We start from the raw sequence: 17,838 nt of genomic DNA, 5'->3' as shown, positions 1-17,838 counted from the left end.
GCCAAGGTTGAGTAATATCCCCTTTCTTGTTGAAGGAGGGGAACCTTGAGCACCACCTGTTGGAGATACAATGTGTGAATTGTATTTAATATTATCTCCCCTTCTGGGGGAGAAGCCGGTAGGGCCGATAAGGAAAACCGGCGAGGAGGCACCTCTTCGAATTCCAGCTTGTAACCCTGAGAAACAATTTCTATTGCCCAGGGATCCACCTGTGAGTGAACTCAGATGTGGCTGAAGAGTCGAAGACGTGCTCCCACTGGGGCAGACTCCCTTAGCGGAGCCCCAGTGTCATGCGGTGGATTTAGTAGAGGCCGGGGAGGACTTCTGTTTCTGGGAACTAGCTGTGCCCTGCGCCCTTACCTCTGGTAAGAAAGAACGCTCCTCGTACTTTCTTGTTTTTCTGCGACCGAAAGGACTGCATTTGATAATGTCGTGCTTTCTTAGGCTGTGAGGGAATATAAGGCAAAAGATCAGATTTACCAGCTATAGCTGTGGAGTCCAGGTCCGAAAGCCTTTCTCCACACAATTCCTCACTCTTGTAAGGTAAAACCTCCATATGCCTCTTTTAGTCGGCATCACCTATCCATTGCATGTTCCACAGGACACGTCTACCAGAAATCGACATTGCGTTGACTCTAGAACCCAGTAGACCAATGTCTCTGAGCATGTCTTATATATAAGACAGCATCTTTTATATATCCTAGGGTCAATAATATGGTATCCTTATCTAAGGTTTCAATCTCCGCTGATAAGGTATCTGTCCACGCTGCTACAGCGCTATAAACCCCTGCCGACACAATCGCCGGTCTGAGTAGTGTACCAGAATGTGTGTAAATGGACTTCAAAGTACTTTTCTGCATGCTATCTGCAGGATCCCAGAGGGTAGCTGTATCTTGGTATGTCAGCGCTACCTTTTGGGGAAACGTGTCAACGCCTTGTCCACCCTAGGGGAGGATTCCCATCGTATCCTGGCCCTAGCAGGGAAAGGATACGCCATGAGAATTCTTTTGGGAAACTGCAGTTTCTTGTCTGGAGATTCCCGCTCTTTTTCACACAATTCATTTGGTTCATGAGAGGGGGGAAATGTTATGTCAGCTTTCTTCCCCTTAAACATGTGTACCCTCGTGTCAGGGACAGATGGGTCATAAGTGATATGCAAAACATCTTTTATTACAATAATCATATATTGAATACTTTTCTGCCAGTTTTGGCTGTAACTTTGCATCATCGTAGTCGACACTGGAGTCAGACTCCGTGTCGATATCAGGGTCTATTATTTTGGATAGTGGGCGTTTTGAGACTCTGAAGGTCCCTGCGACATAGGGACAGACATGGGTAGATTCCCTGTCTGTTCTCTAATCTTATGTGCAATAAATTTACCTCAGCACTTAATTCCACATATCCAGTCAGGTGTCGGCGTTGTCGACGGAGACACCACACACACACATTTGCTCCATCTCCTCCTTAGAAAAGTCTTTTACCTCAGACATGTCGACACACACGTACCGACACACCACACACTCAGGGAATCCTCTTATCTGAAGACAGTTCCCCCACAAGGCCCTTTGGAGAGACAGAGAGAGAGTATGCCAGCACACACCCAGCGCTAATAACCCAGGAAAAACACACAATGCGTTTACCCAGTAGCACTGCAATACTATTATTTGCTGCCAATTATGTGCCCCCCCCCCCCCCCCCTCTTCTCTGAAACCCCCTTTCACCGTGGATAAGCAGGGGAGAGTCCGGGGAGCTTCCTCTCAGCTGTGCTGTGGAGAAAATGGCGCTGGTGAGTGCTGAGGGAGAAGCCCCGCCCCCTCGGCGGCGGGCTTCTGTCCCGCTTAAATACAATAAAAACTGGCAGGGGCTCTTTATATATACAGTGCCTAGCTGTATACATATCTCTTTTGCCAGAAATGAGGTTTATATTGCTGCCCAGGGCACCCCCCTGCACCTTGCACCCTTACAGTGACTGCCGTGTGTGAGGTGTGTGGGAGCAATGGCGCACAGCTGCACTGCTGTGCGTTACCTCAGTGAAGATCATGAAGTCTTCTGCCGCCTCTGAAGTCTTCTTTTCTTCTCATACTCACCCGGCTTCTATCTTCCGACTCTGTGAGGAGGACGGCGGCGCGGCTCTGGGATGAACTCCAGGGTGAGACCTGTGTTCTGACTCCCTCTGGAGCTAATGGTGTACAGTAGCCTAAGAAGCAGAGCCTTGAATCTCACAGAAGTAGGTCTGCTTCTCTCCCCCCTCAGTCCCTCGATGCAGGGAGTCTGTTGCCAGCAGGCTCCCTGAAAATAAAAAACCTAACAAATATACTTTCTGTCAGAAAGCTCAGGAGAGCTTTCTGAAAAGCACCCAGTCTCCACTGGGCACAGTATCAAACTGAGGTCTGGAGGAGGGGCATAGAGGGAGGAGCCAGTGCACACCAGATCTAAAGTCTTTCTTTAAGTGCCCATGTCTCCTGCGGAGCCCGTCTATCCCCATGGTCCTTACGGAGTCCCCAGCATCCTCTAGGACGTAAGAGAAATAAAGCAGCCAGTATTTACCCTGCACAGAAACAAAATAACCCACCCAAATCTAACGCTCTCTGCAAAAGTTATATTTGCCCCCCCTGCGGTGCACATGGTTTTGCCCAACTGCTAACAAATTTGCTGCTGCAATCAACTCTGAAGTACCCCCTAAACCTGCTCTGCTGGTGGTGGTTGATAGATTTGTTTATTTTATCTGGTGTTAAGGGGGGTACTCACGGAGCGATCGCTGCTTAAAATCTAAGCAATCTGACTAGATTGCTTAGATTTTAAGCCTGATCGCTCCGTGTGTACCCCCCTACAGCGATAGCAATGCGCAGCCCCGCGCATAGCTATCGCTGGTGCTAGATTGGCCTGCCGTGCAGGCCAACCTAGCGGGTCGCTCATTTCACCCGCTGGGTGAAATGAGCGGCCCCCCCCGTCTCCCCCCGCACGCTCAGCACACATCGCGCTGTGCTGAGCGGCGGTTCGCTCAGCACACATCTCTCCCGCATAGGCCAGTGAGTACTGGCCTTTAGGATTAACTGGGACAAATCCTTTTAAGTGTTTTTATGTTACCCAGGCTACTCTATTCTCTTATCACCTCACAATAAGGCCACAGTTCTGGTATTTGGGAATTTAATCTCAGAATTCTGCTGATTATGTGCACTCCAATAATGACCTCCTGACTGAGTTTTTGAAGACCAGGTTTTTTTTTTATTAACTAAGCATTGGATTGTGAAAAACAGGGCACTTGTGAACGTGTTATGGCCGAACTGCAAAAGGGTAATTATTTTCCTAGCCGTGTTTTGCTACTAAAATTATTTTTAGATTTCGTTCATAAACACTATCAGAAGCACCGGATTTTACAATCTAGCGCTTAGCAAATAAACCCCCAGGTCTTACGTAGGGACAAAGAAACTACTGTCTGTTTTGGGCAGAGTGAACCTAGTGAAAAGGATAATCCAGCCAAAATTCTTTTATCTAAGTTTAATGAATAGTTATGTGGTTTGGTGAGACAGTCATCCCAGTATAAGCTTTAAAACTGTGTGTGTCGTGGCTTTTCCTAATTTGTGGCTCTATTATTTGGCAGCACAGTTGGTTCATCTGAAAGAATGTATATGCCCCGTTGATGGCTCAAATACAGGTAACCTTGGGGCAGATGTATTATCCTGGAGAAGGCATAAGGAAGTGATAAACCAGTGATATGTGCAAGGTGATAAAGGCACCAGCCAATCAGATCCTAACTGTTAATTTACATAATGGAGCTGATTGGCTGGTGCCTTTATCACCTTGCACATATCACTGGTTTATCACTTCCTTATGCCTTCTCCTGGTTAATACATCTGCCCCCTTATTAGCTTTCACTTTACTCCTTCAGTTTTTGATCAATAAAATACTGGAGGTCAATCTCATAGAATAATAAGCAATTGTTAAAGTACTTTTGTTGCTTGAAGGTGGGAGGCTTAGGCACCAGTATGAAATTACTGCTCTGGGTCACTTATGAGTTCGGAGGACAATTATGTTTGGAGAATGGTCCCCCCTCATACAATGTTCTACTGTGATCTTCAGCTCCAGTATGCTCTTAATATGCAATTTTAGGGCACCACTCTGGTCTGTACAATAACTCCTTTACGGCAATGTTTGCATTCATTAGCAACATGTTTTGATATCCGCTATTTAATCTTTTGTTCTGTATGACTGATTTGGAGACCCTTTGTTTAGTTTGTTGGATAAATGGAAGGTTAATCTTGGAACATTAACGGATGAGGACTGGGACCTTGTTTTGGTGTAGCCTAGTAGGGCTATATCCCCTAAAAAGTTTCAGCAGATACAAATTTAAATCCTGCACAATTTATTACACACTGGGTATTGTGTCTAAAAGTAATGGTCATACTTCCACTTCTTGTCCTAAATGTGGGGCCTTTGGGCTGATTCCTGGCATTTACTATGGACCTATACTGTTCTCTCCTCATTTTGGTCTATCGTTACTAATTCTATAATACGTGTGGGTATAAGTCTTCCTTCGGATGTACTCAGGGACATATATTTTGGGCTTTATATTGCAGATACCCTATACACCACTTTTAATTTGTTAATATTTTATGTATGTTGGCTTCATAATCTATGTCTTTGTGGACGGATTGCTTTGGTCAATTCCACTATAGCACATGAGCGTTTTGTTTACAGCAGCATGAAACATCTGCCAACATATGAAGAAAAAGAAATCTGGTCAAAAAAGTTAGATACCCCTTATACAACAGACCAGGGGCCCTTTATTGGCTTAGACCACTTCCTTCACCCCTGGATACCACAGCTTTCTTTCATCAGTTTATATGACAAGACATGAAAACTTGTTTATGTGGGCCTATATTCTTGTACTTGTTATTCTGAGCTGCCTTCTTTATGATTCCTCTAATTTCTATACTATATCGGGGAAACTGAAACCTGCAAGCCATATTTGTTTATCTTTATTTTTGCTTGTCTCAAGTATTATGAATACAATTTCAATAAAAGTGTACACCATTACAAAAAAAAACCCACCAATGACTTCACTACTATTTTTTTCACTTTAACTATAAAAAGCATAAATGAAGCACGTTGCAATGTCAAAAGATAATATGTTACTAAATAACATCTAAAAAGCAGGTGTAAAGAGATAGATTAAATATCCTCTAGCACAGTGTTTCTCAACCGCAGTGCTGCAGTTTTCAGATGTGGCGCCAAAGATGCCTGCTCCCCAGATGCCGCTGACATCACAATCCAGCTTGGGCAGCGCTGGGCTATTCCACGGCCCAGCTGTAACCTATTGACATGTAGCGTGACTCATAGGTCACATACGCCACCTTCCTGCACGCCCAGTATTGCTCACTGCTCCGTGCTGTTTGAAGGCGATACTGTCATTTTTTATTTAATTGCTGTGGGGGCCAAGGTGAGCAATTACTGTGTGTGTGTGTGTGTGTGTGTGTGTGTGTGTGTGTGTGTGTGTGTGTGTGTGTGTGTGTGTGTGTGTGTGTGGGGGGGGGGGGGTTTAAAAATTATGAATGGAGGCAGTGTGTGGAATTACTGCAGAGGCCAGTGAGTTTGGTTCATTTCTGAGGAGGGGGGAACAGGGGCAATGTGTGGTTTTTTTTTCCAGTGGAGACCAATACTGTATGTGTGTTTTATTTCCACATGGATGTTTTTTTTTTTTCTTCTTGTGGGGTACTGATGCCTTATCAGTTTTAATATCTTATTCGGTGTGCCGTGAATTGTAAAAAGGTTACAAAAATCACTGCTGTAGCAGTTAGCCGTTAGTTTTACGTAACCTGAGATTTCCTGATACTAGCCTGTGTCCCTCACAGTAGATGTTACACAATCATCAGCCCTCCAGGTCATTAGTAATATTGAAAGCAATAATTGTATGTCTAACATGTTCTTGGTCTCTGTACTGCTCAGCTGTTGATGCGTCTGGTTATACAGCTGAAGAGACACCAGTCCAGACACTTACAGGTATTTATAACTCGTTCCATAAGCAACTCCAGTGAAGTTTAAATAAATGAAGCTGCACAGCAAAACCCTTCGCATAATAAACAAGATAAAACATCCTTCTGCAGAGTACCATTGCTCTTTTCTCAGCTTTCTTTATGTCAGCAGTCTTCTCAGAAAGTGTCCCTTGCAGACTCCCTTTTCCATGACCCCTGGCCACACAGAACAAGAGAGTCCCAGCTTATGCTTATTTGTGCTATGAGTTCCAAACATCACTCTCATACCAGTTCATTTAAACATGTTCACAAACCCAATGGATCGAGAGCAGAATTATGCTTATTTTACATTCACACTACATACATAGAATTCTATATATTTTTAAAACATTAGTCACTAAATATACTTCAATTACTATTTTTTTCATACTATATCATACATCATACAGATGTAATGAAGTCTAAGTTGGCTGGAGGTACAGGTTCTTGGTCAAATTTGTACATTTGGTACAGTGGCAAACATATAAAAGGCAAAACCATGGCTTGTAAATGAATTCTGCTTTAAAAAAAATATTACAACCGAGCCATAAGATGTCATCATTTAGTGTTTAATATATAACAAAAATATTTATAAAAATACAAAAATACTATAATGAAAATACAAAACGCAGACTATTCCTTATTATTAAAATTAGCATGTGAATTGTATTGTGATAAACACCATAGACCCATCTATTATTTTGGGACATCATATCCTTCATAGTACCCAGTTGTTTCTTAATCAGCAAACCTATCTACTGCTACTAAATTGTCAATAAATCTACCATAGAGAGCCATAACTGCCTACCCCATTATATGCTTCTCCTCAAAGAACCCCATTTAGAGTTTAGACAAACTCCGGGCGACCTTGGTTTCCATAGTGATCTCCAACTTCAAAATGAATACTACTGCTGAAAGCACAAAGTCAAGAGGTCCCCCCAATAGTCCAAGAAAATATTTTTATTCTATGAAAACATTGCCCAGTAATAATTTTTTGTATGGAAGCAAAACAAGTAGCTCATGACCAGCAATTGAATCAAGCAATTACTGTTCTGCCTTTTGCTTTACAGAGCATTAGCAATTGGAACGGCACAAAATCAATGGGATAATCAATTAGTACTGTGAGGATGTAACTCCTGTGTTAAGTGGCCAAAGCTATTCAATTCACTACGTCACGCCCTGGCACTTAACCCTGCAATTGCACCTTACCAAGACTGATGAATGGTAAGCTGCATCTCCTGGGATAAGTGCCAGGTGCAATGCAGTTACAGCACGCGGTAGGAATGCAGCTAGTCCAGAGGCACTAGTTAATGTGGATCTCCGCTTAGACACACAGGAGGGTGCAAGCAGAAATCCACATAAGGTGCTAGTCGCGACAGTAATTGAATAGCTCTGGCCACCTAACCAGAGAGCTACATCCCCGAAGTGCTATTTGAATTACCCTCAATGTATGAAAGAAATTTGACATTGTACTTTTTTCAAGGTTTTTTTTTTTTAACATCACGTACCCATATCATGGAATGCTTTCAAGGCCTCACTTGTGTCTAAAACTCTTAGGATGAACCATAGCAGGGGTTCTGACAGCTGACAGGTAGAGAGAGATCCCTAAGAGAAACAAATCACAAGGCAACTTAATTGTTTTTATTAGTGGGTTTTTAGACAGGATCCATTTCCTCAAAAAATAATCTTCAATGCAGTCCCATACCATATTAAGTCATGACAGGTTTTTTTTTTTAATTAAAACTAGAAAACAAATGATATATATTTGAAAAGAAAATATTTTAAAGAAAATGTGCTGCATATGACATATGGGCTCTACCCACTCACATATACTGTAAGCGAGTATCATACCTAGGTGGACCATATGTGTTTGTCTGGAATTACCTTGTCACATCTGTCTATACAGTATTATGATCATTAAGATGTATATAATTATAAAATAGTTATGTTTACCTGTCTACCCATATATCCACATGCCATGTAAGTTAAAATAGGTTGCAGCATAACTTGAACTGTTGTAGCCTTTTTACTGAGTGTGGTTAATATTGTGAACAGGCCATCACCAACAGAAATGGCATCTAATCCTCCATGAAAGTTTTCATGTTTGGTTAAATGTAAACCACTTGCACCTGAAAATAGAAAGAACACACATGAGAAAACCTATCACTATTCTGCATTATAATTAGCATTGGAACAGAAGATTCCGTTCTACGACAACTATCCATTAGAAAATAAGCCACGATAACCATATGTATTAGACAGTAATTCATTCTCATAATGTCCTCCCTAGACTCTAGTTTACATCTGCATTAGTCTACCATGTATGTACCTGCTTTATATATGCCACTTTCTCTACTGTATAGTACAAATCAATGACAAACAGAATTTATCACATCAAGGAACCCTAGATTAAAGTGATAGATAAGCATAACGATCCGCCCATATCAGAACTATGAGTACAAGTAATGCTAGCCTAGTAGTTCTTGTACCATTGCCAAGTACTTTTGTTGCATCATTGAGGTGACTAAGGCACATATTTAAAGTAAGAGATGTTTGGCTCAACTTAGTTGCAAAGTCTGTAGTGCGCCAAACTGGGCTAATTGAGTATGTGGTCACATGTTAATGACATCTCCAGAAAAGCCCAGAGAAGAGGTTAAGCATAAGGAAATATTATTTAGTTGGGAAACTGCCACATCCTGAGCGGTCGCACTGAATCTAACTGTATTTTAAACATTACTAGGTTCTAACGAAAGTAAACCATGACATTTTTTGCTAAAATAAAGTCGTAGTCCTGCAGAAGAGGAAATTTGATTGGTTGATTTAATTAACTTCGCTGGAAAACACGAATATTGTTAAGCCACAGTGGTAAATACCAAGAATAAAAATGGAAATAAAAAAATTCACAATACTACCATACATTAATTCAATAGCTAGAACATTCATATTTTCAACACCTGAACATACCCAGTTATTTATCAGTGTAACCATCTACCTAATTAACATCTGTGGTCTTTAGCATAGGGGTAAGCTTTCCTGCATTTTGATATAACTTGTTTTACTCAGAATTCAATTATATCATTTAAAACATATATGCTGTGATATGCAATTTGTGTAAAGAAACAGAGAAACAAAATGTAATCATTCAAAAGCCTATTCCTTGAGTAAAGCATAGCTATAGTCACTTACCAATAATCATGGCCATTGCACTGCTGTTACACTGGCCCAAGGCTGAGAGAATCTGGCTCATGATCTGCTGGTTGGCTAGCACCAAATCTGCCACATATGCAGTGGAATTTTGCATAGCTGAAGAATTGCTGTTGGCATCTTTTCCCCCATAGACTTTCTCCTCATCAGAAACACTGTCGGTCGTGCTGCTAACGACAGGTGCACGGGCACTAAACTCTTTATTACTGGACAGTGGCAACTGAACCAAGATGTTAACCAGCTTCAACAAATCAAACATTAGCTGATCACGTGTCATTTCTCCACAAACTGCTTTGGCATCACCAGGTCGAATAATATTTGCAAAAAGGCCACCGAAACAAGCCCTTGCTCCTACAGAGCTGTCAGATCCACTACGAGACACCACTTTGTCAGAGCAGGTGATATAGTGATGAACCAGAAAGGTAACAGATTCTATTACTGCAGAGATAGTGCTGACAGAGACTACTTCAAAATTTTGTTCCAGAGTGAATTCTAGGAGTTTCACCTGAGCATCCAATGGTCCTTGTCCAGACTGAAAAGCACCTCTAGGATGAAAGAAGATATAAATCATTTTATACAATCTACATCTCTAGTGTTTACTTATTCTGTCAGTTTCAAACCTAGAAACACGGTCAACCAATGACACAAAAACTTACTACTTCATTACTGCAACAATAAATATTTTTTTATACATAGTTTGTATGCTAATTTTGGTCAATACAGGCACTACTAAACAAAGCATCTTCATTAACGAAGGAATAAGACAGGTTTTGTCTTAAGCCCCTGTACATACGGGGAGAGATGTGTGCTGAGCGATCTATCAGTGACCGCTCAGCACACATCTCTCCCCCACTCAGTACAGCGCGATGTGTGCTGAGCGAGGGGGGGGCGCTCATTTCACCCAGCGGTGAAATGAGCGACTTGGTAGATTGTGCCTGCATGCAGGCCAATCTAGCACCGGCGATAGCGACTCGCAGGCCCGCACATCGCTATAGCTGTGGGGCATACACATGGAGGATCTGTGCTTAAATTCTAAGCAATCTAGTCAGATTGCTTAGAATTTAAGCACTAACCTCTCCGTGTGTACCCCTCCTCCTCCCCCCCCCCCCCCCCTTGGCACAGATTACCATTCCCAATCATAGTCCACGTGGATCGTAATGTATGGAAAAGATAAAGAAATGAAAGAAAAAAAATAGAGATTTCTGCTTACTTACCACAAAATCTCTCCCCACATCTGGGGACGCTGCACACTTACTGATGGGTTAGAGTGTGTGGGAAGGGCGTTTGGCACAGAACCTATAGAAACTAACTCCCCCCACCCCTCTAACCCCACCCATCTCCAGCCTGACCAACAATTACCTCAGTTAACGTTTAGCCAAGCCGGAAGAAGCAGAACAGAATACAACCAATAAACCAGACAAAAATACGGGAGGGATCGCAGCTTCCCCCCAATGGAATCAAAGAAAGATTTTACGGTAAGTAAACAAAAATCCCTATTTTTTTTTTCCATCCATCTGAGGGACGCTGTGCACTTACTCATGGGATTTCCCAAAGCAAGCTAAATAGAGGAGGGAGAAACTGACGGCATAGTTGTCTGTAAAATTTGACGCCCAACAAACATGTCGACCTAATGACCATGTCAACCTATTGACAATGTCGACCTTCAATAGTCGACCTAATCTGTGTCGACCTAATGACTGTATCCCTAACAGAAGCAGTCTCCAAACAAAAAGTATGAATATGGTAAAACTTGGTGAAAGTATGCATGGACGACTAAGTTGCCGCTCTACACAGCTGCTCAACCGAAACACCGCCGCAAACAGCCCAGGAGGCTCCAACAGCCCTAGTCGAATGAGCCCCCATGGAATCAGGAACAGGTAATGCAGAAGAGACATAGGCCTGCCGAAAAGCAGAGGTTACCCAACGCGCTACCGTGTTTTTAGAGGCCTGCCAGCCACGCTTGGATGTGATGGTGTAGGAGCTTCTGCAGTATAGCAAATATATATTGATTCACGCTTTTTCGCATGTATTAAGATATTTACTGTTAATCACAAAATGAATTCATGTGTCCTTATGAAAAATATTGCTGAGTTGGTCAGAATACTATATTTGCTGAATAATCTTGTTTTAAGGCATGACTTGTACAAGACAAATGCAACATTGTATGAAATGTATCCAAGGTGGACAAAGCAACACCAGATATATCCAAGGCTAATTGAGAAGAATAAAGAAAGAAATCTTTTGAGTTTATGTCCGAAAGACTGATAAACGAAACAATAACCATTTTCAAGGCTGTCCTAGTTGCCACTTCTAACATTGTATGACAATCGATGTATTTTCAAGACATACATGGTGTATTCTGATTGGCTAAATGTATTGGCAAGCATAAACCCTTTGTGTTCAAGCTATAAATAATAAAGCCATGACGGCCCCCGAGCGGGTCACTTATGATTTGCTTCGGTTACACATGAATTTGTGTCATCTTATCATTCATTGACCTCCAACCGGTTGCTAAGGGAACAGAATTCTGACTGATGACTGCAGAGAGTTTATAGACCAGATCTGAATAGGTTAACATACTCTAACAGATGCATCAATCAAAACCAACAAAGTATCTGTACGGCGAATAGACTACGTATGGGACAAATAAATGCGTAAGGCCCTAACAACAACCAATAATGCAAAATGACAATCCTTTCAATAACATTCTGAACTAAACGCTGGAGGCAGTATGTGCTGATTCATATGGAAAGCCGACACAACCTTTGGCAAGAAAGAAGGCTTCATACGCAAGACCACACCATCCTCGTTTAAAACCAACAAAGGTGGTCTGCAAGAAAGCGCCGCTAACTCTGAAACACGTCTGGCTGAAGCTATGGCTAAAAGAAAAACCACCTTCAGCATCAGAAACTGCAATTCAACAGTTTCCAGTGGCTCAAACGGAGGCTTCTGGAGAGCCTGAAGAACCAAATTTAAATCCCAGGGGGGAACCGGAGGAACAAATGGAGGTTGAATACTGAGCACCCCTTGAAGGAACGTCTGGACCTCCAGAATGAGAGCCATTCTTTCCTAAAAAAGTACAGACAATGCTGAACCTTGTCCTTTAAGGGAAGAAAGACGAAATCTTTTAGTCAGACCATCTTGAGTCAATGAGCTGTACCGAGGTAGCTTTCGGTTGAGACGAGACGCCATGAGGTCGATGTCTGGTGTCCCCCATAGAGACACCAGTGTCAGAAAGACTTCTTGATGAAGCTCCCATTCTCCCGGATGGACCTTGTGACCGTTTAAGAAAGCTGCTTCCCAGTTTTCCACTCCTGGAATGTGAACTGCGGAGATGGTCGGAATCAAAGGCTCCACCCACTGGAGAATATGGGCGACCTCCTTCATGACTCTCCAGCTGCGAGTTCCACCTTGTTTGTTTATGTAAGCGACCACTGTGGCATTGTCTGGTTGAATGCGTACCGTATGACCTCGGACGTCGGAAGCAGAGCATACCAGAGCACACAGAATCGCTCTCAACTCCAAGATGTTAATTGGTAACTTCGATTCTTAACAGTTCCAGAGTCCCTGGAAGTGCTGAGATTGAAACACTGCCCCCCAACCCATGAGGCTGGCGTCCGTAGTGACCATCATACAAGATCAAACAGTGAACGGCGCCCCCTTGGTTAGATTGGGACTGTGAAGCCACCAATGGAGAGACTGGCAAGTCTGAACTGACAGCCGATACAATTGCAAGTCCAGATGTGGTCCCGTTTGATTCCAATAGCCAAGAATTTGAGCCTGAAGGGGCCCGAGCATGGAATCTGGCATATGGCACCTCCCTCGAAGGTCGCAACCATCTTGCCCAACACTTGCATACATCTGAGAACGGAGACCCTCGGTAATCGTAACAGGGAGCGGACTCTGGATTCTAGATCCCGAAGTTTGTCCTAAGGCAGAAAAACCTTCTGACTTCTCATGTCAAACAGGAGACCTAGAAACACCATCTTCTGAGAGGGAAGCAGCGAAGATTTTGGGAAAATCACAATCCACCCGAATGACTGTAGGGTGGCTGTTGTGAGCTGCAATTATTGGTGAAGTGTCTGTGATGGAGCCTTCAGCAACAAATCATCCAGGTAAGGCGTAATGTTGACTCCTTGACACTGGAGGACCACCATTATCTTGGTAAACACCCGGGGGGCCGTGGATAAGCCGACCTGCTGGGCCTGAAATGGAAAATGCCAAGGGCTGATTGCGAATCACAAAAGATGTGGATGACCTGTCCAAATGTGAACATGAAGGTATGTGTATTTTATGTCTATAGATGCCAAATATTCCGCCGGTTCCATGGCGGCGATGATTGAACGAATTGATTCCATTTTGAATTTCAGTCCAGTTTGTTTACGAGAAAAAGACTGGAGTAAAAGCCTTGATCCTGTTTTAGTTTGGGAACTGGAAGAACGGCTCCATGGCGGCGATGATTGATCTACTTGATTCCATTTTGAATTTCTAAACAGAGATACGGATTCAGGCAATTTAGATTTAAAATGGGCTGAAACGAACCGTCCTGTTTGTTTTACGAGAAAAAGAATTGAGTGAAAGCCTTGACCCTGTTTTAGTTTGAGAACTGGAAGAATTACTCCATTGCTAAAGGTACGGAAGTTGCCTGAATCAATGCTCGTCATCTGGAGGAATCGCATGGGAGAAGAGTGATGAAAAAGCGGTTTGGGACAGGCTCCTCGAGATCTAAAATATATCCTCGGGTTATGACTCTCGTCACCCACCGATCTGGTTTCGACAGTAGCCACACTTCCTTGAACTGTAGTAAATGAGCCCCAACCACCAATGATCCCTCCAGAGACCTCCCCGTGTCATTAGGTAGGCTTGTCAGCAGGCTTGACCACCGGTCTACATGGTGCCTGGGATCCTCTACCTCGGAACGCACCTCTGCAAGGAAATTTTAAAAAGGCTCGAAAGGAATGGAAACTTCACCTGCCTTGAGTACGAAAGGACCGAAACGTTGTTGGTTTCAGCTGTTGAGGAGCAACTGGAAGAAACGGGCTATTGCCTCCATGGTATTGGACATACTTTTTGTAAGTTTCGGACCAAAGAGAAATTCTCCCTTAAATATAACGGCTGTCAACATCTGTTTGGAATTGGATTTAGCATTCCAAACTCAAAGCCAGAGTAAACGCCTCGCCACAACCGCTAAAGAAGATACACGCGACTGCAGCGAGGCCGAGTCCAACAAGGCCTCACCAACATAAGCGAGAGCCTCAGAAATTTGTTCAGCTAGCTGAATAGCCTCCGATGGATCGTCAGATTGCATGCCAGTTACAACCCGAGCTAGCCAGTCGTCTACATGCCTTAAGGACCCAAGCGCCAGGGAAGATTGGACGCAGAGAAAAATCTGATAAGGCAAACATGGATTTAAGAATCGTCTCAATCTTCCTATCCGTTGGATCTTTCAACGTCACTGATTGTACAGAAGGGATTACTGTAGCCTTCGCCAAATGAATAATAGGAGCATCCACCTTCGGAGTCTATTCCCAGAATTTCGTATCTTCCTCTGCAAAAGGATACTGAAATCTACATTTTTTTAGGAGTCTGAAAGCGTGAATCCGGCTTAAGCCAAGGCTCTTTCAAAATATCCTCAAAATGCGTATAGGAAGGGAAGACAGCTACTTGTCTTTTCTGTAGTTTGAAAAAGGTTGTCAAAGTCTCCGCCACTTGAAGATTAAGAGTCTGATGTATGGCTTCTATCAATAACCTGACACCTGAGCTTGTAGACAACTCCTCTTCTTCCCAAGCAGAGGTATCCTCACACTCAGAATCCAGTTCACCTTCCAGAGGGGGAACTGCCGAATCTAACTCGTCTCCTGGGAAAATGATAGCATGCAGCGGTTGCTGTCGTTAAGAGGCCGCTGAGCCCGAAGCAGTCACAATTTTGTTGAAATACTTGTGGCAAGTCAGAAAGACATTTGCCCACATTTCTTGCCCATGGTGGATCATCAGCAGACTAACTTGAATCAGCACCTGACTGGGACTGATGCAAATCAGCAATATCATCGGCCATGTTCCTGGCGCACTGAGGAATAGGCTGATCTGTAGAACCACCCAGTTGCTCTACAACAGGTGTCACAGAGCACGCAGTGCAGAGAGAACCTGGATCCGTGCTAGCTTTAGAAAGTTTGGAGCCGTACTGAGAACAGGCAAAATAAACAGCGGAGCCTGCCGTACCTTTAGCAGATTTGTCCAGCTTATTGGCCATATTGTTCTATTTTCACAAGTGTTCTAATAAAGAAGCACTAAGTAGTAAAAAGGGCTGAATAAACTAAATCTGTAAACTCCTGTTACATAATGTCTGAGATAGATATACCAACCATATGACCGGGGAAATGTCACGCTGCTTACCCACTGCTCATTGTAAGACAGGGGTTAGTGCACCCAGCGCGCACACAACCACCAGTGATCACTGGACCACTGGAGACTTCTCACAGTGCGTTCCTCTCACAGTCCCGCCTACAGCCGTCAGTAACACAGTACACAATTTTATGAAAAGGAGTGGGAAATAACAGCCCAACACTGCTAGACAGGTTGTGGCTGTTGGTATTTCCTACCTGACCCTAGCCTCCTCGGATCACCTGTCCGGATAATAGGGAGCCCCAGTGACCACAGTATGGTTGCTTCCCCAGAGGCTGCACAGAGTGGGAAATTTCTAACTAACTAGTCCCACTCTAAGTATACATGTCACCTGTAGACATGGACTTCGTATACACTCAAAAAAACTAAATCAAACAAACCAAAACCTAACTAAAAACTATAGCAAGGAAACTGTGCCTGCACTCTCCAGGCACAAAACTAAAACGGAGGTAATTGTTGGTCAAGCTGGAGATGGGAGGGGTTATAGGGGAAGGAGTTAGTTGCTATAGGTTCTGTGCCAAACTCCCTCCCCACACACACTAACCCATCAGTAAGTGTGCAGCGTCCCCCAGTTGAATGAAAGAGAAAAATTAGAAAAATGTCATGTCAACCTTTTTCATGTGTCGATCTTTGCCATGGCGACCTAGTGACCATGTCAACCTAAAGCATGTCGACCAATAGTGGTCAACCTAATGACTGTCGACGTAAAGACCGGATATCAACAAATTGTATACATTTATGGTTTAAGTGCGGAAAGTGGAAGTGGCACTTGCAAGGCTGTCCAACACAACTAGTGGTGCTCTTTTCAGTGCACCAAAGAGTATGAAATGTGTATCACAGCAATAAACGGTTTTAATATGCTGTTTGAGACTCATTCAGTCACAATAGCAGGGTCACTGCAATGCAGATCAAATGGAATAGGATCCAACAAACTACAGTATTATAAACCTGAAACAAACTTCAGTCTTACCATAGTAACATAAAAATAAGATTTTACTTACCGATAAATCTATTTCTCGTAGTCCGTAGTGGATGCTGGGACTCCGTCAGGACCATGGGGAATAGCGGCTCCGCAGGAGACAGGGCACAAAATTTAAAAGTTTGACCACTAGGTGGTGTGTACTGGCTCCTCCCCCTATGACCCTCCTCCAAGCCTCAGTTAGGATACTGTGCCCGGACGAGCGTACACAATAAGGAAGGATTTTGAATCCCGGGTAAGACTCATACCAGCCACACCAATCACACCGTACAACTTGTGATCTGAACCCAGTTAACAGTATGACAAACGTAGGAGCCTCTGAACAGACGGCTCACAACAATAACAACCCGATTTTTTTGTAACAATAACTATGTACAAGTATTGCAGACAATCCGCACTTGGGATGGGCGCCCAGCATCCACTACGGACTACGAGAAATAGATTTATCGGTAAGTAAAATCTTATTTTCTCTGACGTCCTAGTGGATGCTGGGACTCCGTCAGGACCATGGGGATTATACCAAAGCTCCCAAACGGGCGGGAGAGTGCGGATGACTCTGCAGTACCGAATGGGAGAACTCCAGGTCCTCCTTAGCCAGGGTATCAAATTTGTAGAATTTTACAAACGTGTTCTCCCCTGACCACGTAGCTGCTCGGCAGAGTTGTAATGCCGAGACCCCTCGGGCAGCCGCCCAAGATGAGCCCACCTTCCTTGTGGAATGGGCCTTGACAGATTTAGGCTGTGGCAGGCCTGCCACAGAATGTGCAAGTTGAATTGTGCTACAAATCCAACGAGCAATCGTCTGCTTAGAAGCAGGAGCACCCAGCTTGTTGGGTGCATACAGTATAAACAGCGAGTCAGATTTTCTGACTCCAGCCGTCCTTGAAATATATATTTTCAATGCTCTGACAACGTCCAGCAACTTGGAATCCTCCAAATCGCTAGTAGCCGCAGGCACCACAATAGGCTGGTTCAGGTGAAACGCTGAAACCACCTTAGGCAGAAAGTGAGGACGCGTCCGCAGTTCTGCCCTGTCCGAATGGAAAATCAGATATGGGCTTTTATACGATAAAGCCGCCAATTCTGACACTCTCCTGGCTGAAGCCAGGGCCAGTAGCATGGTTACTTTCCATGTAAGATATTTCAAATCCACCGATTTGAGTGGCTCAAACCAATGGGATTTGAGAAAATCCAAAACTACATTAAGATCCCACGGTGCCACTGGGGGCACAACCGGGGGCT

The 17,838-nt window shown here is 43.6% G+C and overlaps 1 protein-coding gene across 9 annotated transcripts in view; it reads right to left on the bottom strand.

Moving 5' to 3' along the window:
- Window positions 1-17,838, bottom strand: part of BIRC6 (baculoviral IAP repeat containing 6) — a 771,630-nt gene that overhangs the window by 361,766 nt on the left and 392,026 nt on the right. For all 9 annotated transcript variants that reach the window (XM_063917949.1, XM_063917953.1, XM_063917952.1 and 6 more), the window contains 3 exons: window positions 9,198-9,760; window positions 7,965-8,140; window positions 7,520-7,616 (listed from right to left, as the gene is read on the bottom strand). In XM_063917949.1, the coding sequence (XP_063774019.1) occupies window positions 7,520-7,616; window positions 7,965-8,140; window positions 9,198-9,760 (836 nt within the window). The remainder of the gene's footprint in view (window positions 1-7,519; window positions 7,617-7,964; window positions 8,141-9,197; window positions 9,761-17,838) is intronic.

This window comes from Pseudophryne corroboree, chromosome 4 (genome assembly GCF_028390025.1).
Source record: "Pseudophryne corroboree isolate aPseCor3 chromosome 4, aPseCor3.hap2, whole genome shotgun sequence".
Lineage (NCBI taxonomy): Eukaryota > Metazoa > Chordata > Amphibia > Anura > Myobatrachidae > Pseudophryne > Pseudophryne corroboree.
This window is presented reverse-complemented; position numbering and strand designations above follow the sequence as displayed.